Raw genomic sequence first — 26,511 nt, 5'->3', positions numbered from 1 at the left:
GTCGTGGAAAGTGCCACATTCAGAATCTTGTTCAGAGAATTAATGCAGCCATTTTTACTATTCGAACAATATCTGAAGTAAGTGATTGTTCAACACGAAAATTAGTCTACCTTGCTTATTTTTCAGTCACTTATCTCGTGTGGTATGATATTTTGGGGGAACTCTTCCCATTCTCAAAGGATATTTTTGGCCCAGAAGCGGGCAGTTTGGGCAATAATGGTTTAAGTTCACGAACCTCTTCTCGACCCTTGTTCGCTAGTCTGGGTATTATGAGATTGGCCTATCAGGGGGTATATGTATTCTTTACTGTCGTTTCTTGTTAATAATATCAGCTTATTCCCAAGAATTAGCAGCTTTCTCTCAGTTGATACTAGACGGAAATCCAGTATGCATTTGGATCGCTCTTCCTTGATTGTTGTGCAGAAAGGTGTGCAGTATACTGCTGCATCCATTTTCAATAAGCTACCACAAGAATTAAAAAATCTTAACAGTATTCCACACACTTTCAAAACGAAACTGAAGAGTTTCCTCATGGGTCACTCCTCTTATTCTGTCAAGGAGTTCCACGAAAAATTAAGCTGATTCCTTTGTTGTATTGTTGATTATGTTTACTTAAGCTTATGGCTTGTCTATTTTTGGCTTCATAAGTATTTTATTTTTTCTGTAATTACTTTTACATTGTAATTTGGAAATTTGCTCCTGAATTTGGTCCTACTGAACTAGACTTGTAAAATAAAATTAGGAATTGAACTTGCGACCTCGCACACAGTTGGTTCTTCGTGAGATATTGTTTGCTGATTGCATGAAGAGTTTAAAAGTTGTAAATTCAAAGGTTAATGGTGTTAATGTTTACTCACTGTGAATTAGTTTTATAGATATTGAAAATATTGTGTCATTTGATGTGTCTTATTTTTAAGACATCAAAGATGCATTCAGATTTGCTTTAGTATTCGACCGTGAATTACTGCCGAATTTGAAAGAGTTTAAACTTAGCCATCTTTAAGATTGTCTGACACTCCAGTATTGCTTGGAGCATTGTCTGTCCACTTAAGCAACTGAGCATCGTCAAAATTCTCCATCCTAGGATTTGCCCATATCCAGTCTCGTTTCTAGTCTGTGTACCTCTCTCACCTAGCACAACAGCTGCAATGCGCCCTCAGCCCTTGGGCTATATCTTCAGCTAAGAAAACAAATTCACCTCCCTCACGCCAACTCGAGGCAGCCGAATCGCTTGCCTACTTCCATGTAATGTGCAATACTCATTTTCATGCTCACCTCTTAGATGATTTCGGTTTTAAGTATTTTAAAGTCAGTGTTATCTCTGATACCGTTGAGAACAACATATCATTTTCTGTGTGAATCATGTGATACTGCTCTTATTACTACACTCTCCTCATGCACGTGTCTCATTGGAAACTTGCTGAGACAACGCTTCTGAAGGACATGCATTTCATCACAACCACATAACCCAATGATGCAAAGTTTCACCTTCTGTTGGCTTCATTAGGGATATTCCATGAAACCACATTCCCAGATGTAACGACAATCTCCAGTAAACTAATAAAGTCATAACAGATGGGAAATATTAGTATGCTATAAATGTTTGGCAGGAGATCAGCATCCTCGATGTGATCCTGCCCTGTACTGCACCATTCCAGGGATTTGAAGGGATGAGATGTTAAGGGAGATGTGTAAACACTGACTGTTGGTTGAAGTTGACATGCTGTTCTTCTTCAGATGCTAGATGGGTGGTGGACTTTGCCAATGCATGTGCAGGTATGAGAAGATGAATAACCCATGAAAGAATGGGAAGAGTACAGGCCATCTGACGATTTGTTACATCCTTTACTTGGATGTAAACAATCTCAGCAGGTACGCCACACAACAAAAGCTACCACTGAGAGTTCCATTGGCTGTTGAAACAGGAAATCACTATACCAAAGCAAAATTCTGTGATGTGCCAGCGGATTTTGGTGGAGGACGTGTCTTGGAGGTAGGTCTGGCATATCCCATCAGTTTGTATGAATTTGTATGATGCACACAGCACCTAACTACTGTATCCAGAGTGCCTAGTCCCACATAATGGTTCTGTTACAAATCTGTTATGCTAGGGAACAAGCAGCAATATGTCTGCTATTCAGAGACTTTCAGCTGTGTCTGAGGTTGGGGATGGAACTTGTTTGTATAACCAGTGACACCTTCTTCAAGCAGTGTTGCTGATTGAAGGAGTTCATGATTTTAACACCAAATAGAGTGCTCTCATGACGTGATTTTTTTACAAGTTAATGAACAATTCTATTTTTGGAAACACCATGGAAAATGTTAAGAAAATACTGTGAAATTCATTTACTTTACTGGTGGGATGGGCGTTTTGGCACAAGCAGTTTCATTGCCACACCAAATTTGAAATGGGTCACCATCTTCAATGAAGGAGTAGTCACCGTGGAGAAGTCCAGGGTTTCCATGCGATTCACAAAGCCTGTCTGCCAGAATATGTGTTCTGGACGCCCCATGTACTGCTTTCACTGTTACTTTGCAATGTCAAACTTCGCTGATCCCAGTGTACATTATATGGGTATAAACAGGTTCGTCTACTGGGTGAAAGGCTGCAATCCATATTAGTACTTAGGCACAACCCTGAAACATTTGACACATCTGTATATGTGGCTTTTTGTAATGACAGCTTAAAATAAGAAGGTTATTGGCCTGATGGATGACATGGTGAATGGATTGCAGATTGTAGAACGTGTAGGCTCGCATCCAAAATGTACACATGCCACATGGATGTAGATGCCATCCAGAGCAGGGCTTTGGATGTGCATAGTGCTGCCTCAAAGGCTCTCACGATTGAAGATTACAGGACGTGCCCACTCGAGGGGGTTGGTTCTGCTCCAAATGTGATGCATCAGCTAATATTTCAGTCAAGAGCTCATGAGGAACATACTGCACAGTATGTGTGAAAGTAAGGCTGTCAGTTATTCATCTGTAGGGACTGAATCGGCGGCCTACTGTACTCGCACTATTTGTTGGAGCAATTGAGTGGATGGCTGTATATTTACTTGTAAATAGTTGATATGTATGTGACAGTGTGCACAGAATAGTCGGGTGAATCACTTGTCATAGTTATACTTGCGTGTGGTAAGAGGGTGGAGGTGGGTTGGTCCTCAATTGCTGCTGCTAGTCTTCGTTTCCCATGTAAATATTACATAATAAGAAGTGATTTAATTTAAATATTGTATATAGAGTCATCAGAAATAAAATGTAAATAGTGGATATAGAATGATCAGACATAAAACATATTGTATAAAAGAGTAAGAAGTGTGCACAGCAATAAATGCCTATGATAGTTATAAGCCATCAGAAAAATTAAAAAATTACTACTAAATCCAAGGGATTATATATGTAAAAAAATAGCCATGTAAATACATCAACAAAGAAACTGAAAAAATTTGCATTTAATGATAACAAAAATATATTTGTAAAAAATCATGAGATATGTCATCAGAAACAATAGGTTTTAAATAAAAGAAGAAAGTAAATAAACAATAAAATTTTTTGGAAAAAATTGTACTGAAAATAAGAAACTGTTAATAATAAACTATAAAGCTAGTTTCTTACATCAATGTTATTATTTTGAAACCATTTCACTATGAAATTATTATTTATAACAAATCTGAAACTCTCCCCATGCAGGACAGACCTCGACTGAACAGGCCTATACAATTGACACGTAAAGGTAGTAAAGGAAGAGCTAGGTCCATTGGGTTTCCCATCATTTTATTGCGTTTCTAGTAGCAGAGAGAGATAAGTGGATGGGAGAGGCTTCCCACCATTTCCATGTGCTACTATTTATCCAGGGGAGAGCAGGAGAGGGAGCAGGGGCGAGGGTTCCTCTCAGTGACATGAATGGACCACATACACATACTGGTGGTTGCTCTGGTGGAGAGGAGTGGGGGGTGATCATGATTGTAAGTCACCTGAGCGCGTAACCTGACACTGGAAGTATAGACTCAAATGGAAGTGATGAGATAGTTGTTTTGGCTTGGACTGACGTTACTATCTCACTGCATATCAGTTTCGATGTTATCACATAACCAGGAGTGATGTGTTACCCATATGTTTACCTGTCCCTGAACCGATCATCGATAGCTGTTCAGAAATACTTCAGTGGACTGAATAAAACGAAAGTACAGAAGTGTTCGGGGAAACACAGTAATACAGCATCTACGTTACTTAGGAATGAAATAAATAGGAAGTGCAGGGATGTCACAGCAAAGTGGCAGCAGGAAAAATGGGAAGACATCGAAGTAGCAATGGTTGTGAGAAGAACTGAATCACTATATAGACAAATCAGTACAGCCTTCAGTGAAATTAAAAGCTGTGGTGTCAACAGCAAAAGGGCAAAAAGAATTTGATTCTTAAATGCAGAAAAGAGAGCTAAATGATCACAAGAGAACACTTAAGGCCTCTACAGTAGGGAGGAAACCTCTGATAATAGGCAGAAAACGAAATAGGGCTTGGTGGGATTTCTAAAATTATTGGGGAAAGGGAACAGAAGTTGGTTTGTACAACATATGGGTCTGGAGACATGCCACCTGATCTAAGACAAGAGCATCTATTATACAGTCAGCTTAAATGCTCAAACCTACAAGTTGCTAACAAGAATAGTGTACAAAAGAATAGAAAAAAGTTGAGTCTGTTAGATGACTATTTTGGCTTTAGGAATGGTAAACTCAACAGGGAGGCAGTACTGAGGTTCCGTTTCATAATGGAGGTAGGACTTAAGAAAAATCAAGATTCGTTCACAGGATTTGTCATCCTAGAAAAAAGGTTTCTTGAAGTAAAGCAGGAAAATAAGTGTAAGCTATGGGGAAAGATGGGTATTACGCAATATGTACAAGAACCAATAGGGAGAAATAAGAATGGAGTATGAAGAATGAAGTGTTCAGATTAGAAAATGTATAAGACAGGGATGTAGTCATTGTATCCTACTGTTCAATCAGTGCATCGGAAAAACAATGACGTAAATAAAAGAAAGTTAAATGAATGTGATTAAGCTTACAGGTGAAACGATACTGCTGATGACATTATTATCCTCACTGAAACTTAGAAAAAATGGCAGTACCTCTTGAATAGAAGTAAGTCTAAGGAGCACGAATTATGGACGGGTTGTTTGGGGGATCAGCGAGGGGGGAACAGCGAGGTTATCGATCTCATCGGATTAGAGAAGGACAGGGAAGGAAGTCGGCCGTGCCCTTTCAAAGGCACCATCCCAGCATTTGCCTGGAGCTATTTAGGGAAATCACAGAAAACCTAAATCAGGTTGGCCAGACGCGAAATTTAACCGTCGTCCTCCCGAATGCGAGTCCAGTGTGCTAACGAATGCGCCACCTCGCTCGGCTCGAATTGTGGACTGAAAGTTAACGGAAGAAAGTCAAAAGTAATGATGAGCAGCAGAGATCAGATTTGCAATAAACTTGGCATCAACAATGGAGACCACGAAGTAGACAAAGTGCAGAAATTTTGCTACAAGTGAACTACAATAACAAACAATAAAGGAGGGCATAAAAAGGTGACTCCAGCAGGCATTGGTAGGATTCCTGGCCAAAAGCAGTTCAGTAACATCAAACGTCGGTGGTAATTTGAGGAATAAATATCAGATAATACACATTTGGAGCACAACATTGTATGGTGCTTAGCTATGGAAAACAAGAGAATGCAAGGGTTTGAGATGTGGTGCTGAAAGTGGGTGTTGAAATTTAGGTGGCCCGACGTGAAAAGAAATTAGGTTCTGCACAGAAATGTCAAGGAGAGGACCGTGTGTGAAATATTGGAAATAAGATGGGACGGGATGGTTGGCTTTCGTTAAAGACATCAGTGAGTAACTTCCATGGTACCTGAGGGAGCTGTAAAAGTTAGAAACTGCAGGGGAAGACAGAGATTGGAGTTCGTCTCATAACTAATCTAGGACGTTGTGTGTGTCATTCTGAGTGGAAGAGGCTGCTCATGAGAGGTAGTTGTAACAGGCTACATCAAATCAGTCAAACGATTTGTAATTTAAATAATGGAGTCTTGACACAGTCAAGCGCCAAGTGTTCCATTGCTCATTGGTCATGACAGAGTTGACATATTGACAGCTCAGTACATGTTGTGCACACTTTTGAGGAGTTCCATGATTGCACATGTTTTATGTTAATGTGAAATACTACAGCAAAGCGTGGCATATTTATTTTACATTTAGTTTCGTGTGTATGAAAGCATTCAGTTTATAACAGTACCGCATTATGTACCTTTAAAGGTATTTGCAGTTTTAATTTCCCTGTAATTGTTTTTGTTATGTTTTCAAACTGTGCCGTCCAGCTGATGCATATCACTTTAGCTTCATTGTCGAAACTTGTGCATGTCTTTACTTCGTGCTGTAATTTTGTGCAAATTCATGTTTGGTACGCTAAGCAACTGGTAAGAGGCCGTGTGTAAACTGATTACATCAATGATTACTCGTTCATATTAGCCAGCCCACTATTTTCTCGGGCAGTGTGTGTTCTGTCACGTGTGTCTGTGGAGAGTCCCTCAGCGATACTGTCTGTAATGGTGTGCCCTCTGGTCGCCACGTGAATATGCTTCCCATGCCACGTCTGTCTGTCTGTCTTTGCAGCCCCCTAGCCGCCGCACACAGCGAGGCCAACGCTGTCACTCGCCCAGACACTGCCGCCTGCCACACTCCTCCACCTGACGACCCCACCGTCTCTCTCATGCGGTGAGTTCCGTCACTCGGTGTGCACGTTTTCCACATTCACAGTACATCTTATGAGAGCTGCAACTGTTATGGTCAACTAATATAAATGTAAGTGTGTATGTATGTATGTATTATGTATGTATGTTCAACATCTCATAAACCGCTGCATGATTTTTTTTTAAAAAATGTATTTGCAACATATCCAAAGTTACTGTATTGATTTCAACCAAATTTGGTACACATATCACTTCCTATCTAGCCTGAAGCTTATGGGAGTAACAACGACCAACCTCTCAAATGGCGAGTCAGTGAGTGTGGACGAGAAAAAGAATTGTAATATGCTGCACAAATATCCAGACTGTATTCGTCCACTATTTGAGAATGAGAGCACTTAGTGACTTGCGATCAAACTCAAAATGTAATTTCAAACTTTTCAAACTTTTTCTCCTGACTTCCCCACTCCCTTCAATGATAAGGAAAAAATTATCACTTTTTGCACTTTCACTATTCCGGCAATAAAACTGCCAATTAGGACAGGAACTTTTAAATTTATTGCTTCTTTAATACTGACTCCATTCGTAATGGCTTTTGCAGACAGTATTAAAATATAACACAGAATGTGCCTGAAAAGTTATATAACTCTACAACACAAAGTTCAGGACATATAACATCACAAATATGGTGATGCATGAAAATCTGCCGCATCAGGCATGATGTTTTAATTTGTAACTTCTTTACCAGTAACATTTTTGCAGCATATTTTGCAGATAGTATCCACATACACAAATGAATGAGACACCTGAAAAACTAAGTTTCCATAAAATTAAGTTGAAGTTACCCAGAGTACACTAATCCACTGTTTCATAACGAGAGCACTTAGCCAATTCCAACAAATTTTAAACGTAATTTCAAAATTTTTCTATACTTTCCCTCGCTGACATTCCCGACGTCAAATATTTCACACATAAACTCGTTTGTACAATAATCAAGAGTTTAATGCTGTTTTAACCAGGCGTGTCCAATTCCTTAACAACTGGAAGTTGACTTGTTATATCCTACGTGGAAAGAAGCACTGTAGGTGACCTGTAAGTGTGTCTCAGGCACACGTACAGAAATGTCAAAGAAATTTGTTAGATATGTGACTTATTAATTTATAAAAGTACAGTGGGAGGGAGACTTCCGACTACCGCTGTAGGTGGGGATGTTTTTCGGAAGAGGCTATGTAACAATATTTAAAAACAGAGTGTTGGTATTTATTTTCTTTATTTAGTTGAGTTTGAACACGTCAAAATATGGAGTGCAATTATCTATTATTTGTGCTGTTTAGTGTGTAAAGCAAATCGTGAGATTCAACACTGTAGTGAGCGAGTAGTTTTCTCAGTCAGTTTCAGGACCTAAGATCAAGCCACATGGCTGAATACCACACATAAATTAACATTCCCGCTCGAATCTTAACGTGTATAACAGCAGAGAATCAGACAAAGAGCAAAACCTCGATTATCTGCTTATCAGTGTACCGATTCCTCAGATTACTAGACCGTGTGTCTGACCATCTGTCTGTGCTCTGCACGGAACACCATGACATCATAACCGCTTGATTTTACTCCTGTAACATGAGGTGTCCATGGGGGTCTCGCTGCTCGTGCAGGCTGTTTCGAACCATATAATTTCATTTGCTTAAAGCATCTATGCCTGGGTTTCAGGCAGGATCCCTTGTTTCGTTCGATACTGATGTGCTGTTCCGGTACGGTTGGAGAACCTATGCATTACTGTTTGGGTTTAGGGGAAGTACTGAGCAGACTGAAGCCTGCATGGGAATTTGGATTGAGAAGAGAGGGGTGCTAAGGTAGCCCATGGTGTTTTGCAAAGCCACTGTGCCATGGTGGCGTAGTGGTTCTAGTGAGCAGCAGACCTGGGTTCAACTCCCAACCTTGTTACAAATTTTGTTAGTCACTTAAGTCTGCATTTACCCATTACAAATGTTTCAGACTTTAAAGAGTCTTTGGAGCCGTACATTTTCATTTGCCGGTCAGTAATATTAAACAGAGTGAACATGGTGTCCAGGAAAGGACTTTAATTGATGTAACGAATAGTAAAATCGAATCCAGTAGAATATCGGTAGAGAATGTGACAGAAGAGAAAGCAGAAAGTAAATTAAAGGAATGAAATCATAAAGAAGACATGGAAACGAGAAATTTACACCACAAAAGCATCACTATAAAGAATGAAGACAACACGCTGAAAGCAACCAAAAAGGTTACAAAAAACCGAAAAAAGCTATAAGAAAAGAAGGAAATTTGTTTAATGTCCCACCATCAATGCAGTCATTGAGACAGAGCAGAGTCGTAGATTATGAAACTATGCCAAAAGAAATCAGCCACACCGTGTTCAAAGGAAACATGCAGGTATTTTCCCGTTGCGATTTGGGGAAATACTGGAAGAACCTAAATCTCAATGGTGAATGGCAACTAGAACTATCGCCCAGTGTGCTAACCACTGTGCCATCACATTTGGTGAATGCAATAAAGAATCAGTTGCAAGAGGAAATAAAGGAAGAAGCTAAAATGAACTAAGACAGGACTTTAAAAAAAAGGAGAAAAAACGTTTTTGATAAAGAGAATAGGTAAACCTGGTTGGAGTGCAGAATGTGTACTGAGCGACAACATGTAGGCATGGCACTAATAAGAATAACGGTGTAAGGGTGAAGAAAGTGAACCTCTGTGATTAGCAGTAGACAGTTTTGAGAATGACAAAAAAGTCTTGTATAAAATATCACAGGGCGTGAAAAACTAAAACCAACTAGTTTAAACGTAAACTGTTTACAGTCATAGGTAAAGGTATAAACTCTCAAAGACTATCTTTACACAGCGGAGTTAGGTATAATTTTCTTACAAGAAATACAAAACAATAAAATTAAATAGACACAGTATGCAATGTAGGTGACATGTGTGGAAAAATAAGTGTTATTTGGAGATACAGTAAAGTGTAAATCAGTGCCATGGCTTATTAAGTGTAATATGATAGATTGACGATATTACTTAATACCTCGTACAAACTTTAGCATGATTATTAAATGGCAAACTAAAACTACTTGTGAAAAATAATGTGCTCCTTGATAACTACAGTTAGATATACTGGCAGAATATAAAGATATATATTAAGTCTCACTCAGTGTGTGGATCATAACTAGCCACAATGATCGTGGACTTAGACAAAGTGTATGATTGTGTTAAAACCGTTTCTGTATTAGGACAGTGAGCAAAGTGGGATGTAATGAACAGATGGCAAATGTTATACATAACATCGTATGGATGAGGCATCCAGTACCAATGTCAACGAAAACTTACGACATCGTTATCAGTAAAAAATCTGATTCGACAGGGCTGTTACATGTAAGTGATATGAAACCACATCTATAAACATTACAAGCACTCTAGGGTTTTCATTGTGAAGATAATATGTAAGGAATATCCTCATGAAAGCAGTCTTCTGACCAACTACAAGGAATATTTGCAAAAAAATACAAAAAAAAAAAATTAACATATATCAAAGTGACATGTGAGAAAGCTGACTATAAGAATTTCCTGACTAATGGAACTACCCTAAACATGAAAATCTTAATGTAACTGCGGGGACTGTACTGTTGGGACTTCTATAGTTCCCAGTCTGGAAAACTTCGTTTCAGTTAACTCGGAGTATAATAAACTTGAATATTAAACTTGAAGCGATCAAGGATTATGACACGATAATTTTTGGTACTCAGTTGAGGATGTAAAGCTTGTAAACAAGTCTGCAATCATATTTGACACTTTATTCATAAATTCAAAGTTGCTTATTTCGTGTGACTGCCGTAATCAGACCAGTTACAAAATAGGAAAAGAAATAATAATGGAACAATATGTTCTGTTGGCAGAGAGTTAAGTGTATAGAAAAATCTTCAAATATGTAAAAGGGTATGAAGGCTGAAAGCCGTAACATTGTATGATGAGTACTCTCATATCAATATCAACATTACACAACTTGTATATGCAAGTATGTGAGCAGTAGCTAGCAAAGACCTGAGAGCATCCTGTGCTTACACAAAAAAGAGCTGTAGTTAGTAGAGGGCAATTTCACGAGGTAGTTTAGGTGACAAGCATAGGTTAAAACAGAATACTTACAGTTATTAATTAAAATACTTTCCACGTGGCTAGAGTGTCTTAACAGTAAATGTACAATACGACGTGTAACAACAAAATCCATACTTGTTGTTGTTGTTGTGGTCTTCAGTCCTGAGACTGGTTTGATGCAGCTCTCCATTCTACTCTATCCTGTGCAAGCTTCTTCATCTCCCAGTACCTACTGCAACCTACATCCTTCTGAATCTGCTTAGTGTATTCATCTCTTGGTCTCCCTCTACGATTTTTACCCTCCACGGTGCCCTCCAATGCTAAATTTGTGATCCCTTGATGCCTCAGAACATGTCCTACCAACTGATCCCTTCTTGTAGTCAAGTTGGGCCACAAACTTCTCTTCTCCCCAATCCTATTCAATACCTCCTCATTAGTTACGTGATCTACCCACCTTATCTTCAGCATTCTTCTGTAGCATCACATTTCGAAAGCTTCTATTCTCTTCTTGTCCAAACTAGTTATCGTCCATGTTTCACTTCCATACATGGCTACACTCCATACAAATACTTTCAGAAACGAGTTCCTGACACTTAAATCTATACTCGATGTTAACAAATTTCTCTTCTTGAGAAACGCTTTCCTTGCCATTGCCAGTCTACATTTTATATCCTCATTACTTCGGCCATCATCAGTTATTTTACTCCCTAAATAGCAAAACTCCTTTACTACTTTAAGTGTCTCATTTCCTAATCTAATTCCCTCAGCATCACCCGACTTAATTTGACTACATTCCATTATCCTCGTTTTGCTTTTGTTGATGTTCATCTTATATCCTCCTTTCAAGACACTGTCCATTCCGTTCAACTGCTCTCCCAAGTCCTTTGCTGTCTCTGACAGAATTACAATGTCATCGGCGAACCTCAAAGTTTTTATTTCTTCTCCATGGATTTTAATACCTACTCCAAATTTTCCTTTTGTTTCCTTTACTGCTTGCTCAATATAGAGATTGAATAACATCGGGGAGAGGCTACAACCCTGTCTCACTCCTTTCCCAACCACAGCTTCCCTTTCGTGCCCCTCGACTCTTATGACTGCCATCTGGTTTCTGTACAAATTGTAAATTGCCTTTCACTCGCTGTATTTTACCCCTGCCACCTTTAGATTTTGAAATAGAGTATTCCAGTTAACATTGTCAAAAGCTTTCTCTAAGTCTACAAATGCTAGAAACGTAGGTTTGCCTTTTCTTAATCTTTCTTCTAAGATAAGTCGTAAGGTCAGTATTGACTCACGGGTTCCAACATTTCTACGGAATCCAAACTGATCTTCCCTGAGGTCGGCTGCTACCAGTTTTTCCATTCGTCTGAAAGAATTCGCGTTAGTGTTTTGCAGCTGTGACTTATTAAACTGATAGTTCGGTAATTTTCACATCTGTCAACACCTGCTTTCTTTGGGATTGGAATTATTATATTCTTCTTGAAGTCTGTGGGTATTTCGCCTGTCTCATACATCTTGCTCACCAGATGGTAGAGTTTTGTCGGGACTGGCTCTCCCAAGGCTGTCAGTAGTTCTAATGGAATGTTGTCTACACCCGGGGCCTTGTTAAGACTCAGGTCCTTCAGTGCTCTGTCAAACTCTTCACGCAGTATCTTATCTCCCATTTCGTCTTCATCTACATCCTCTTCCATTTCCATAATATTGTCCTCATGTACATCGCCCTTGTATAAACCCTCTATATACTCCTTCCAACTTTCTGCCTACCCATCTTTGCTTAGAACTGGGTTGCCATCTGAGCTCTTGATATTCATACAAGTGGTTCTCTTGTCTCCAAAGGTCTCTTTAATTTTCCTGTAGGCAGTATCTATCTTACCCCTAGTGAGACAAGCCTCTACATCCTTACATTTTTCCTCTAGCCATCCCTGCTTAGCCATTTTGCACTTCCTGTCGATATCATTTTTGAGACGTTTGTATTCCTTTTTGCCTACTTCATTTGCTGCATTTTTATATTTTCTCCTTTCATCAATTAAATTCAATATTTCTTCTGTTACCCAAGGATTTCTATTAGCCCTCGTCTTTTTACCTACTTGATCCTCTGCTGCCTTCACTACTTCATCCCTCAGAGCTACCCATTCTTCTTCTACTGTATTTCTTTCCCCCATTCCTGTCAATTGTCCTCTTATGCTCTCCCTGAAACTCTCTACAACTTCTGGTTCTTTCAGTTTATCCAGGTCCCATCTCCTTAAATTCCCACCTTTTTGCAGTTTCTTCAGTTTCAATCTGCAGTTCATAATCAATAGATTGTGGTCAGAATCCACATCTGCCCCAGGAAATGTCTTACAATTTAAAACCTGGTTCCTAAATCTTTGTCTTACCATTATATAATCTATCTGATACCTTTTAGTATCTCCAGGATTCTTCCAGGTATACAACCTTCTTATATGATTCTTGAACCAAGTGTTAGCTATGATTAAGTTATGCTCTGTGCAAAATTCTACAAGGCGGCTTCCTCTTTCATTCCTTCCCCCAATCCATATTCACCATCTATGTTTCCTTCTCTCCCTTTTCCTACTGACGAATTCCAGTCACTCATGACTATTAAATTTTCGTCTCCCTTCACTACCTGAATAATTTCTTTTATCTCGTCATACATTTCATCTATTTCTTCATCATCTGCAGAGCTAGTTGGCATATAAACTTGTACTGCTGTAGTAGGCATGGGCTTTGTGTCTATACTGGCCACAATAATGCGTTCACTATGCTGTTTGTAGTAGCTAACCCGCACTCCTATTTTTTTATTCATTATTAAACCTACTCCTGCATTACCCCTATTTGATTTTGTATTTATAACCCTGTAATCACCTGACCAAAAGTCTTGTTCCTCCTGCCACCGAACTTCACTAATTCCCACTATATCTAACTTTAACCTATCCATTTCCCTTTTTAAATTTTCTAACCTACCTGCCCGATTAAGAGATCTGACATTCCACGCTCCGATCCGTAGAACGCCAGTTTTCTTTCTCCTGATAACGACGTCCTCCTAAGAAGTCCCCGCCCGGAGATCCGAATGGGGGACTATTTTACCTCCGGAATATTTTACCCAAGAGGACGCCATCATAATTTAATCATACAGTAAAGCTGCATGTCCTCAGGAAAAATTACGGCTGTAGTTTCCCCTTGCTTTCAACCGTTCGCAGTACCAGCACAGCAAGGCCGTTTTGGATAGTGTTACAAGGCCAGATCAGTCAATCATCCAGTCTGTTGCCCCTGCAACTACTGAAAAGGCTGCTGCCCCTCTTCAGGAACCACATGTTTGTCTGGCCTCTCAACAGATACCCCTCCGTTGTGGTTGCACCTACGGTACGGCCATCTGTATCGCTGAGGCACGCAAGCCACCCCACCAACGGCAAGGTCCATGGTTCATGGGGGGAAAAATGACAATAAAACATGTAAAAGTGGTACACATCTACATCTACGTGTACATATATACCCTGAAAGCCACCGTATGATGCATGGCAGGGGATACTATGAACAACTACTAGTCAGTTCATTATCTGTTCCACAAGCAAATAGAACGAGGGAAAAGCGACTGTCTGTAAGCTTCTGTAAGAGCTCTAATTTTATCCTTATTGACCTTATGGAAAATGTACGCTGACTGCAATAGAATCATCATTCATTCAGCTTGAAATACCAGTTCTCGAAATGTTCTCAATACTGTTTTTGAGAAAAGGAAAAAATCAGTAATAGTTGAGTGTTCATCGAATGAACTAGTAGCAAATCTATCAGCATGTCTCTGCTGACAGGAAAGATAGTCTGACAATGCAAAAAGAACATGATGCCGTGTTGAAGGAAAAGTTTAATTAAAAGTCTCGGCGGTCAATAGTGCATTTTGAGGACTTTTCAAGCGGGCTGTGTGAGGGATGGTATGTTCTGGTGGTGCTGCGGCAGTTAGCTGATTTTGTATCTTTTGAACGCGTTTCATTCTTGGACTATCGACGGATTTTTCTTTTACATGTTGTAGATTACGTTTTGCTGCTAGACGTACACTTTCGCCTTACGAAAAGGTCTCCGTTTGACTCTGCCCAGTTAATTCTAAATAAGTGAATTTCAACTCTCCGAATTTATTATATTTAGGAGTTCTTTTGTTAATCTAGTGTTGTGCATTCGGCAGATGTGGCCATAGAATTTCGAGCATCTACTACTATTTCATCAGTGAGCTTGTTTATAGGCCTGTAGTTTCTATTTCAATCCACATGTCTGTTACATTAGTGAGTCCACAATTTTCTCTTGGAAATATTGTCGCTTCTCTTGCGCTGTCTTCAATTTTAATCTGGAAATGATTTAATTAATGGCTTTTCTTTTTGAGTGATCAGTCTTCTGACTGGTTTGGTGCAGCCCACTGTGAACCTCTCTCCTGCACCAGTTCCTTCAGCACTTGCACCTGACGGCCTCAGTTATGTATTGGATGTATTCCAGTCCCAGTCGAAGGCTATATCCTCTTCAGCTCCCTCTGGGTCCATGGTGGCTCTTCCCTCATGTCTCTGCATATTTCCTTCTCCTTTCGAGTGTTTTCTGTACGTTCCTTCCTTCACCGATTCTACGGAGAACCTCCTCGTTCCTTATCTTATCGGTCCACCTACTAGTCTTTTTCTTACGTCCTCCTCGCTTCATCTGTCGTCGGTTATTTTGCTTCCGAAGTGGCATAATTCCTTAACTTCACCTGTGTCGTGATCACCAGACTAGATGTTAAGTTTCCCACTACTCTTTTCTGCTGCTTCTCATTGCTCTGGTACTTTCCTGTTTTACTCTCAGTCCACATTCTATACTCATTAGACTGTTCATTTCATTTGACATATCCTGTAATTCGTATTCACTTTCGCTGAAGACAACAATGTCATCGACTAATGCTGTCGTTCGTTCGTATCCTTTCGCCCTGAATTTTAATCCAGCTGTCAACCTTTCCTTCACTTTTGACATTGCTTCTTTGATATGTAGATCGAACAGTGGTAATGAAAGGCTGCATCCCTGTCTTACACCCTATTTAACCCAAACATTTTGATTTGATTTTCCAGTCTTATACGGTATTTCACCCATCATTTCCTGTAACCTATTCCAATGTTCCTCAGAATATCGAACATCTCGCGCACCTTTACATTGCTGAACACATTTTCTAGGTCCACAAATCCTACGATGGTGTCTCCATTTTCCTTTAGTCTTGCTTCCGTTATCAAATGTGACATTAGAACCACCTCTCTGGTTTCTTTACCTTTCCTGAGGACCAACTGATTTCCATCTAACAGATCTTCAACTTTCTTTTCCATTCTTCTGTATATTATGCTCATCAGCTGCTTGAATGTACAAGCATTTAAGCTGATTGTGTGATAGTTCATTCAGTTATCGGCCCTTGCAATCTTTGGAATTATGTGGATGATATTTTTCCGAAAGCCTGACAGTATATCACCAGTCTTGTACATTCATCTCGCTGATGAGAACAGTCCTTTTGTTGCTTCCCCCAATGATTTTAGAAATCTATGTATCCCTTCTACCTTATATGTTCTCACGTTTTCCAGCTCTTTTGAATTCTGACTCTAATAATAGACACCTACCTCTTCCTTATCAACTCCTGGTTCTTCTTCTATCACACTGTCAGACAAGTCACCCCCCTTGTAGAGACCTTCAGTGTGCTTTTATACCCCTCAGCTCGCTCCTCTGCATTTAAAGTGGCATCCCTGTTGCACTCTTATTGTTACCACCTTTGCTTTGAGTTTCATTGAAGTTTTATTTTACTTGCCTGTATGCTGAGTCAGTTCTTCCAGTGAGCAATTCTTTATCGATTTCCTCACATTTTCCATGGAGCCATTAAGCATTGACTTCCCTACACTTGCTGTTTACTTCATTCATAAGTGATTTATATTGCTGTATTCCTGTTTTTCCCTTAACATTTTTGTGCTTCATTGATCAGTTGAAGTATTTTCTCTGTTACCGAAGGTTTCTTCACATTTACCTACCTTGTACCAATGTTTGTCTGTCCAACAAGTGTGACGATCTTTTATTTATAGACGTCCCCTCCTCTTCAAGTACACTGCCTATTCTGATATTCCTTATCACAGTATCGACACCCTTAGCGAACTTCAAACTCATCTCATCATTTCTCAGTACTTCAATATCCCACTTTCTTCTACACTGGTGCTTCTGGATGCTTCTCCTGAACTAGTGTCTACTCATCATCATTACTAAATTCTGATCTGCTCTCCTGCGAACCATGCATGACTAGCACTCTTGAAAGAAAGGAGAGCTTCTGTAAAGTTTGGAAGGTAGGAGACGAGGTATTGGTGGAAGTAAAGCTGTGAGTACGGGGCAAAGGTCTCGAGTTCGAGTCTCGGTCCGGCACACAGTTTTAATCTGCAAGGAATTTTCATGTGTGGAAGTGTTTAGTGTTGGAACCACAAGAACATAGCAAAACCCCAGCTGGTGTGGATTGTGAGCTTATAAATACCCAACAACTTTTGCATTTGAAACATTGTTGCGTTGGTTCCACAACAGCATCACTGTAGGGCAATCATTTGAAGTGACGTCTGAAATGCCGCGCAGGTCCTCAGTTCGACCTCGCATCACGGAAACTTGTCCTGAGACACGAGACGCAGTGCTGCCACCAGCTCGTGCCCGCCGAGCTCTCGAGTACTAGCGCAGTGGCCAGAGTGCTTCTGCAGTGGGTCACGGCTGCCGCAGTACCGGGGATGCTGGCCCCTATGTTAGCCACAGAGCTCGAAGGATGTCACTGACAGAAGCAGAGGTGTTACAGAGCCGCTCGGCCATGCTGTACTCTGTCAGCGTTGAAGGACATTGTGTACACACATGAGGGTGGCAGCTTGGAGCCTCGGTCCTGTTCCAGTGTTTGAAATGTATTACGACAGAGAACTGCAATAAGGGAATTTTAAACCACAAATCAAGGCTACTGACTTCAGTCCTATTTCGTATCTTTTCATTTTGTCGGAATCCCCTAGGAAAGACTTTTCAATGAATATAGGCCTGACAAATCACAATTGATTTATACTAACCATATTACATGAATGCCACTGACAAGGGACAATACAAGCAATCCCATGCCGACCACAAAAATCCAAGTCAATGGGGAGAACATATTTTTTGGTCTGGTCTGTATCGGAGACATTATACAGATTCTAGGAGGTCCCCAGCTTCAGTGACTGCAGTACCTTGTCGTAGGCTGAGCTGGATAGTGGGACAAAAATAGCTTTCAACACAAGAGGAACATAGACAAACATAGAGTTTGAGAAAATCCTTCAACTGAATTGGACGAATCACTCTCACACTGAACAACTATTTTATTGGGATAGGAAGGTCAAAGAAACTCCTGTTTTGAGGAATAAACGGATCCTTTTAATTATCTCTCAAAGTGAGAGATTAGAAAAGAACGTTAAGATGAGTGCTCACAATGAGCAGAAAAACCTCGATTCTCGTCCAAGGTCTGGCACAAATTTTAAACTGTCGCCAAAGGTCCACAGCATTACATCCCAGGTTCAACAAATCTGCCTGGTTTGCACTGACATGATTTGAATCCAGTGTATCTTCATTGATTTCATTGTAATTGAGTCATTCATTCTCTTCAGTATATTATATTCATTTCACCTAATTATTGCTTATGTAATGTACTGTTTCTTAAAGCTAGTCATTACATCTGGATAGCGTTTTTATATTAGCTTATTGTTCTGCCACCTAATATCATATGAAACATTGTTATAGTAATTTTCACCAGTAGAGAGAGAGAGAGAGAGAGAGAGGAAAAAAATGTATGATAAAAATTACAAATGAAAAAAATTTCTGGAACCACGTAGTAAAAAATACTTCCAAGTAGAATAATATTTTTGGTAATGTCCTTAGTTTTCTGCCTAAATGATAACATTCAATTGTCTCTTGTTAACATTTCGAAACTCAGTAATTTAAATATGGCTTAGCAACCCACGATAACACTAGATTATTTTGGACTGAAACATTGTTATTACGGAAGACATTTGTATGTGGTATTTGAGGAAATTTTTTTTTTAAAAAGGCTAAGAAATTTTATGTCATGACAATCGTGCTTTGATATGAGCGATTTTTCATCAGGTCAACAAACTGTCCATTAGTGCCAGGAAAATTACTCACCAAACTACCTGTTGTGCCATGTCCTGTCAGCCTACATGGGTGTAGCGGGAGGCACACCCACACAAATTGACGCTTCTGCCATTCCCAGTAACCTCACACGTGTAAACTGGATTCCCTCCCACTGTTGGTGGGTGCTTCAGCAGTACAGAGTTGCACAGTGCAGAGCTGTACATCTTTTAACAGCCAAAACCTTCGAGAAACTGAAGCATGCATACGATTTTTCTAAATGAGCGTAAACTTTCTTTGAGAACGGCTGTAGAAGTGGTGCAAGGGATTTTTCGTTCTGGAAGTGATGATGAGGTGACCACTTGTTAGGAAGGCCCAGAAAAAGCAGAGTAGTAATAAGGGAACGTGGTAGGCCAGCAAAATATCTTAAAATACCAGTGATCCTGATTCGAAGTACAATATCAGTAGCGGTAGACCACATCCGTAGGTGAACCAAAATGGTTCAAATGGCTCTGAGCACTTTGGGACATAACCTTTGAGGTCATCAGTCCCCTATAACTTAGAACTACTTAAACCTAACTAACCTAAAGACCCGTGGCCTAGGGAGCTACCCGTGGTCTAGGGGTAGCGTCTTTGATTCATAATCAAAACGTCTTCGGTCCCGGGTTCGATCCCCGCCATTGCCTAAATTTTCATAAATAATCAGCATTGGCGGCCGAAGACTTACGGCCTTGTCAAAGAGGGCGGAGGAGCGGATAGAGGTTCAGGGCACTCTCTTGTCCTAGAGGTGGGAAATTGCCCCTGAAGGCGGAAGAATCAGCAATGATCAACGACATGAGGATGCAGAAGGCAATGTAAACCACTGCATTAAAGACACGTAACGTATATCCACAGGACATGTGGCCTGTAATTGAAGAAGTGTCATGATGATCCCTCCGTTGGCAAAAGATTCCGGAATAGTCCCCCATTCGGATCTCCAGGAGGGGACTGCCAAGGGGGAGGTTACCACGAGAAAAAGATTGAATAATCAACGAAAGGATAACGTACTACGAGTCGGGGCGTGGAATGTCAGAAGCTTGAACGTGGTAGGGAAACTAGAAAATCTGAAAAGGGAAATGCAAAGGCTCAATCTAGATATAGTAGGGGTCAGTGAAGTGAAGTGGAAGGAAGACAAAGATTTCTGGTGAGATGAGTATCGGGTACTATCAAAGGCAGCAGAAAATGATATAACAGGTGTAGGATTCGTTATGAATAGGAAGGTAGGGCAGAGAGTGTGTTACTGTGAACAATTCAGTGACCGGGTTGTTATAATCAGAACCAACACCGACAACGATAGTTCAGGTATACATGCCGACGTCGCAAGCTGAACAGATAGAGAAAGTGTATGAGGACATTGAAAGGATAATGCAGTATGTAAAGGGGGACGAAAATCTAATAGTCATGGGCGACTGGAATGCAGTTGTAGGGGAAGGAGTAGAAGAAAAGATTACAGGAGAATATGGGCTTGGGACACGGAATGAAAGAGGAGGAAGACTAATTGAGTTCTGTAACAAGTTTCACCTAGTAATAGCGAATACCCTGTCCAAGAATCACAAGAGGAGGAGGTATACTTGGAAAAGGCCGGGAGATACGGGAAGATTTCAATTAGATTACATCATGGTCAGACAGAGATTCCGAAATCAGATACTGGATTGTAAGGCGTACCCAGGAGCAGATATAGACTCAGATCACAATATAGTAGTGATGAAGAGTAGGCTGAAGTTCAAGACATTAGTCAGGAAGAATCAATACGCAAAGAAGTGGGATACGGAAGTACTAAGGAATGACGAGATACGTTTGAAGTTCTCCAACGCTGTAGATACAGCAATAAGGAATAGCGCAGTAGGCAGTACAGTTGAAGAGGAATGGACATCTCTAAAAAGGGCCATCACAGAAGTTGGGAAGGAAAACATAGGTACAAAGAAGGTAGCTGCGAAGAAACCATGGGTAACAGAAGAAATATTTCAGTTGATTGATGAAAGGAGGAAGTACAAACATGTTCCGGGAAAATCAGGAATACAGAAATACAAGTCGCTGAGGAATGAAATAAATAGGAAGTGCAGGGAAGCTAAGACGAAATGGCTGCAGGAAAAATGTGAAGACATCGAAAAAGATATGATTGTCGGAAGGACAGACTCAGCATACAGGAAAGTCAAAACGACCTTTGGTGACATTAAAAGCAACGGTGGTAACATTAAGAGTGCAACGGGAATTCCACTGTTAAATGCAGAGGAGAGAGCAGATAGGTGGAAAGAATACATCGAAAGCCTCTACGAGGGTGAAGATTTGTCTGATGTGATAGAAGAAGAAACAGGAGTCGATTTAGAAGAGATAGGAGATCCAGTATTACAATCGGAATTTAAAAGAGCTTTGGAGGACTTACGGTCAAATAAGGCAGAAGGGATAGATAACATTCCATCAGAATTTCTAAAATTATTAGGGGAAGTGGCAACAAAACGGCTATTCACGTTGGTGTGTAGAATATATGAGTCTGGCGACATACCATCTGACTTTCGGAAAAGCATCGTCCACACAATTCCGAAGACGGCAAGAGCTGACAAGTGCGAGAATTATCGCACAATCAGCTTAACAGCTCATGCATCGAAACTGCTTACAAGAATAGTATACAGAAGAATGGAAAAGAAAATTGAGAATGCGCTAGGTGACGATCAGTTTGGCTTTAGGAAAAGTAAAGGGACGAGAGAGGCAATTCTGACGTTACGGCTAATAATGGAAGCAAGGCTAAAGAAAAATCAAGACACGTTCATAGGGTTTGTCGACCTGGAAAAAGCGTTCGACAATATAAAATGGTGCAAGCTGTTCGAGATTCTGAAAAAAGTAGGGGTAAGCTATAGGGAGAGACGGGTCATATACAATATGTACAACAACCAAGAGGGAATAATAAGAGTGGACGATCAAGAACGAAGTGCTCGTATTAAGAAGGGTGTAAGACAAGGCTGTAGCCTTTCGCCCCTACTCTTCAATCTGTACATCGAGGAAGCAATGATGGAAATAAAAGAAAAGTTCAGGAGTGGAATTAAAATACAAGGTGAAAGGATATCAATGATACGATTCGCTGATGACATTGCTATCCTGAGTGAAAGTGAAGAAGAATTAAATGATCTGCTGAACGGAATGAATAGTCTAATGAGTACACAGTATGGTTTGAGAGTAAATCGGAGAAAGACGATGGTAATGAGAAGTAGTAGAAATGAGAACAGCGAGAAACTTAACATCAGGATTGATGGTCACGAAGTCAATGAAGTTAAGGAATTCTGCTACCTAGGCAGTAAAATAACCAATGACGGACGGAGCGACATCAAAAGCAGACTCGCTATGGCAAAAAAGGCATTTCTGGACAAGAGAAGTCTACTAATATCAAATACCGGCCTTAATTTGAGGAAGAAATTTCTGAGGATGTACGTCTGGAGTACAGCATTGTATGGTAGTGAAACATGGACTGTGGGAAAACCGGAACAGAAGAGAATCGAAGGATTTGAGATGTGGTGCTATAGACGAATGTTGAAAATTAGGTGGACTGATAAGGTAAGGAATGAGGAGGTTCTACGCAGAATCGGAGAGGAAAGGAATATGTGGAAAACACTGATAAGGAGAAGGGACAGGATGATAGGACATCTGCTAAGACATGAGGGAATGACTTCCATGGTACTAGAGGGAGCTGTAGAGGGCAAAAACTGTAGAGGAAGACAGAGATTGGAATACATCAAGCAAATAGTTGAGGACGTAGGTTGCAAGTGCTACTCTGAGATGAAGAGGTTAGCACAGGAAAGGAATTCGTGGCGGGCCGCATCAAACCAGTCAGTAGACTGATGACCAAAAAAAAAAAAAAAAAAGAACCTAAAGACATCACACATTCATGCCCGAGGCAGGATTCGAACCTGCGACCGTAGCGGTCGCGCGGTTCCAGACTAAAGCGCCTACCGCTCGGCCACCCCTGCCGGCTGTAGGTGAACCATCTTGCTGGCGGTATACCAACGTGTCTGGTTCCAAAGCTTACGGCCTGACTCGTTTTTGTATAATTTTTTGATTCTGCGGATGTGACTTTGCCATCTGTAAATGCTCTGTGTATTTTAAAGCTAAGTATTCCATTTCGCTGGTCAGGGTGAACAGGTGCACACACCAGATGCACGCAATGGCGCATCACCTCCAACTGGGTGTCAACAATTAAAAGAACATGGTGGTCAAACTGACATCCAGGCTGTCGGCCACCATACACTCAGTCATAACTCACATTTTATGTCTTCATATTTGATGAAGAACATCGAAAAGTATTTCGCACAGTTATCAGGACACCACGTTCCATTTGAGTATATGGACTGTATGGTTTTCAGTTGAAACAGCGACATTAGCATCTACATGCACTTATAATACTTGTAGAAAAAGAAAGTGAATATTCAATTGATGGGCGGATATTGCATTTGTCTGCAGTAATATCTCACTTGGCAGCATAATACAGAGAAATTATTTGTAGTTGGCGTAGTTTATAAAGATCTGCAAAATATTACTCCCAATGACATGGAACACACAGTTTGTAGTACCATAACTGTGGGTACTGTGTCTTTGACTCATTGTAGTGAGGCAGTCACATACAAATGAGATGATGTGTTCCTCAGAATACAAGTGGGTAGTGCAATGTCTATAGTGTGTTCACGAAGCAAAGATTCATTTGGAGTTTTATGTCGAATGGTAGTCTAGAAGGATGTATGATATATAAAATTATCCTCATAAGTTGCAGGATGCTGTTGTCTTTAGACACATTGCAGCCACAAGAACTAAAGTTGAAAACTGTGTATGTGAGTGCGTGCGTGCGTTTGTGTGTGTGGTGTGTGAGTGTGTGTGTGTATGTGTGTGTGCACGCGTGCGTGCGTGCATCGAACCATAATCATACTATCTCTCTACCATTCCACTCCCGAACAGCGCGCGGGAAAAACGAACATTTAAACCTTTCTGTTCGAGCTCTGGTTTCTCTTATTTTATTTTGATGAAGATTCCTACCTATGTAGGTTGAGCTCAACAAAATATTTTCGCATTCAGAAGAGAAAGTTGGTGACTGAAACTTCGTAAATAGATCTTGCCGCGACGAAAAACGTCCTTGCTTTAATGACTTCCATCCCAACTCGCGTATCATATGCGCCACACTCTCTCCCCTACTACGTGATAATACAAAACGAGCTGCCCTTTTTTGCACCCTTTCGATGTCCTCCGTCAATCCCACCTAGTAAGGATGCCACACCGCGCAGCAATGTTCTAACAGAGAACGAACGAGTGTAGTGTAAGCTGTCTCTAGTAGATTTGTTGCATCTTCTAAGTGTCCTGCCAATGAAACGCAACCTTTGGCTCGCCTTCTCCACAATATTATCTATGTGGTCTTTCCAACTGAAGTTGTTCGTAATTTTAACACCCAGGTACTTAGTTGAATTGACAGCCTTGAGAATTGTACTATTTATCGAGTAATCGAATTCCAACGGATTTCTTTTGGAACTCATGTGAATCACCTCACACTTTTCGTTATTTAGTGTCAACTGCCACCTGCCACACCGTACAGCAATCTTTTCTAAATCGCTTTGCAACTGATACTGGTCTTCGGATGACCTTACTAGACGGTAAATTACAGCATCATCTGTGAACAACCTAAGAGAACTGCTCAGATTGTCACCCGGGTCATTTATACAGATCAAGAACAGCAGAGGCCCCAGAACGCTTCCCTGGGGAACACCTGATATCATTTCGGTTTTACTCGATGATTTGCCGTCTATTACTACGAACTTCGACCTTCCTGACAGGAAATCACGAATCCAGTCGCACAACTGAGACGATACTCCATAGGCCCGCAGCTTGATTAGAAGTCGCTTGTGAGGAACGGTGTCAAAAGCTTTCCGGAAATCTAGAAATACGGAATCAACTTGAGATCCCCTGCCGATAGCGGCCATTACTTCGTGCCTTGCACAAGAACGATGTTTTCTGAAACCATGCTGATTACGTATCAATAGATCGTTCCCTTCGAAGTGATTCATAATGTTTGAATACAGTATATGCTCCAAAACCCTACTGTGAATCGACGTCAATGATATAGGTCTGTAGTTCGATGGATTACTCCTACTATCCTTCTTAAACACTGGTGCGACCTGCGGAATTTTCCAATCTGCAGGTACAGATCTATCGGTGAGCGAGCGGTTGTATATGATTGTTAAGTAGGGAGCTATTGTATCAGCGTAATCTGAAAGGAACCTAATCGGTATACAATCTGGACCTGAAGACTTGCCCGTATCAAGCGATTTGAGTTGCTTCGCAACCCCTAAGGTATCTACTTCTAAGAAACTCATGCAAGCAGCTGTTCGTGTTTCAGATTCTGGAATATTCCATTCGTCTTCCCTGGTGAAGGAATTTCGGAAAACTGCGTTCAATAACTCCGCTTAGAAGTCGCTTGTGAGGAACGGTGTCAAAAGCTTTCCTGAAAACTAGAAATACGGAATCAACTTGAATGGGAAAATTGTATTTAGTTGTCACTGGACAGGTCTGGTTTCGTAACTAATGTAGTTTCCTCTGTAAGTGTGCATTTCGACAAAAATTTTAGAACTTGCCTTTTCTGCACAGGAGTCTCTCTGCAGAGGTGAAGGGGAGGAGGCTGATCCAGGCAGCTAAGGAGGGGGCAGTCAGCGAGCTGCAGAGTTTGCTGGCAGCCGGTGCAGATTTGGAGGCGAGGGACGACGACAATTTCAGGAAAACTGCCCTGCTCTGGGCAGCAGAGAAGGGGCACGTGGCGGTTGCGAGGTGTCTCCTGAGGGCCGGAGCGGAGGTCGACGCCAGGGACGGCGTCTATCAGGCCACGCCCCTGCACTGGGCTGCGAGGGAGGGCCACGCGGCCGTGGCACGGCAGCTGCTCGAGGCCAGGGCGGACGCCAACGCCAGGAACGACATTCGCAGCACGCCGCTGCTCCTGGCAGCAGAGCACGGCCACCTGGCCCTGGTGCGGCTGCTGCTGGCCCACTCCTCCTACCACAGTGCGAAGAACCGGTACGGCTGGACACCACTGCACTTCGCGGCGCGGAATGGCCATGCAGAGATGGCAAGTACGCTGCTGGAAGCCGGGGCCGACAAGGGGGCCAGAAATGACAAAGGGAAAACGCCGTTGGACCTCGCCAGGGAGAACAGCCACCAGCAGCTTATCGATCTGTTAAGCTGATATCCGACAGACATCTGTGGACTCAAATGAAAGGAGCTTCCTTACATGTTTTTCAGTATTTTTCAAATAAATAATATGAAAATGTTAATCACGCAATCTGTCCTTTGTACCCATGTACTGAGGTACATTTCCCAGGTTTTCACGTCTCGCCAGACACGTAAAATTCGTTTAGTAGATCTTTTATACGAATTTTAAGTGATGCCATTCGTTTTTGATGTGGTGCATATTTTTTATTATATTATAAGAAATACTTACTAAAGTTAAGGTTTCTCAAACCGAAAACATGTTCCAAGGTACACTCTAATAGTGGACCTAAG

At 41.0% G+C, this 26,511-nt stretch overlaps 1 protein-coding gene across 1 annotated transcript in view; it reads left to right on the top strand.

The window, feature by feature from the left end:
• LOC126424533 (uncharacterized) overlaps positions 1-26,282 on the top strand; it is a 221,935-nt gene extending 195,653 nt beyond the window's left edge. The window contains exons 7-8 of the mRNA XM_050087271.1: positions 6,656-6,757; positions 25,606-26,282. Of these exons, the coding sequence (XP_049943228.1) occupies positions 6,656-6,757; positions 25,606-26,194 (691 nt within the window). The 3' untranslated portion in view covers positions 26,195-26,282. The remainder of the gene's footprint in view (positions 1-6,655; positions 6,758-25,605) is intronic.
• The last annotated feature ends 229 nt before the right edge of the window (positions 26,283-26,511 follow it).

The sequence above is a fragment of the Schistocerca serialis genome, chromosome 10 (assembly GCF_023864345.2).
Source record: "Schistocerca serialis cubense isolate TAMUIC-IGC-003099 chromosome 10, iqSchSeri2.2, whole genome shotgun sequence".
Taxonomy (NCBI): Eukaryota; Metazoa; Arthropoda; class Insecta; order Orthoptera; family Acrididae; genus Schistocerca; species Schistocerca serialis.
This window is presented reverse-complemented; position numbering and strand designations above follow the sequence as displayed.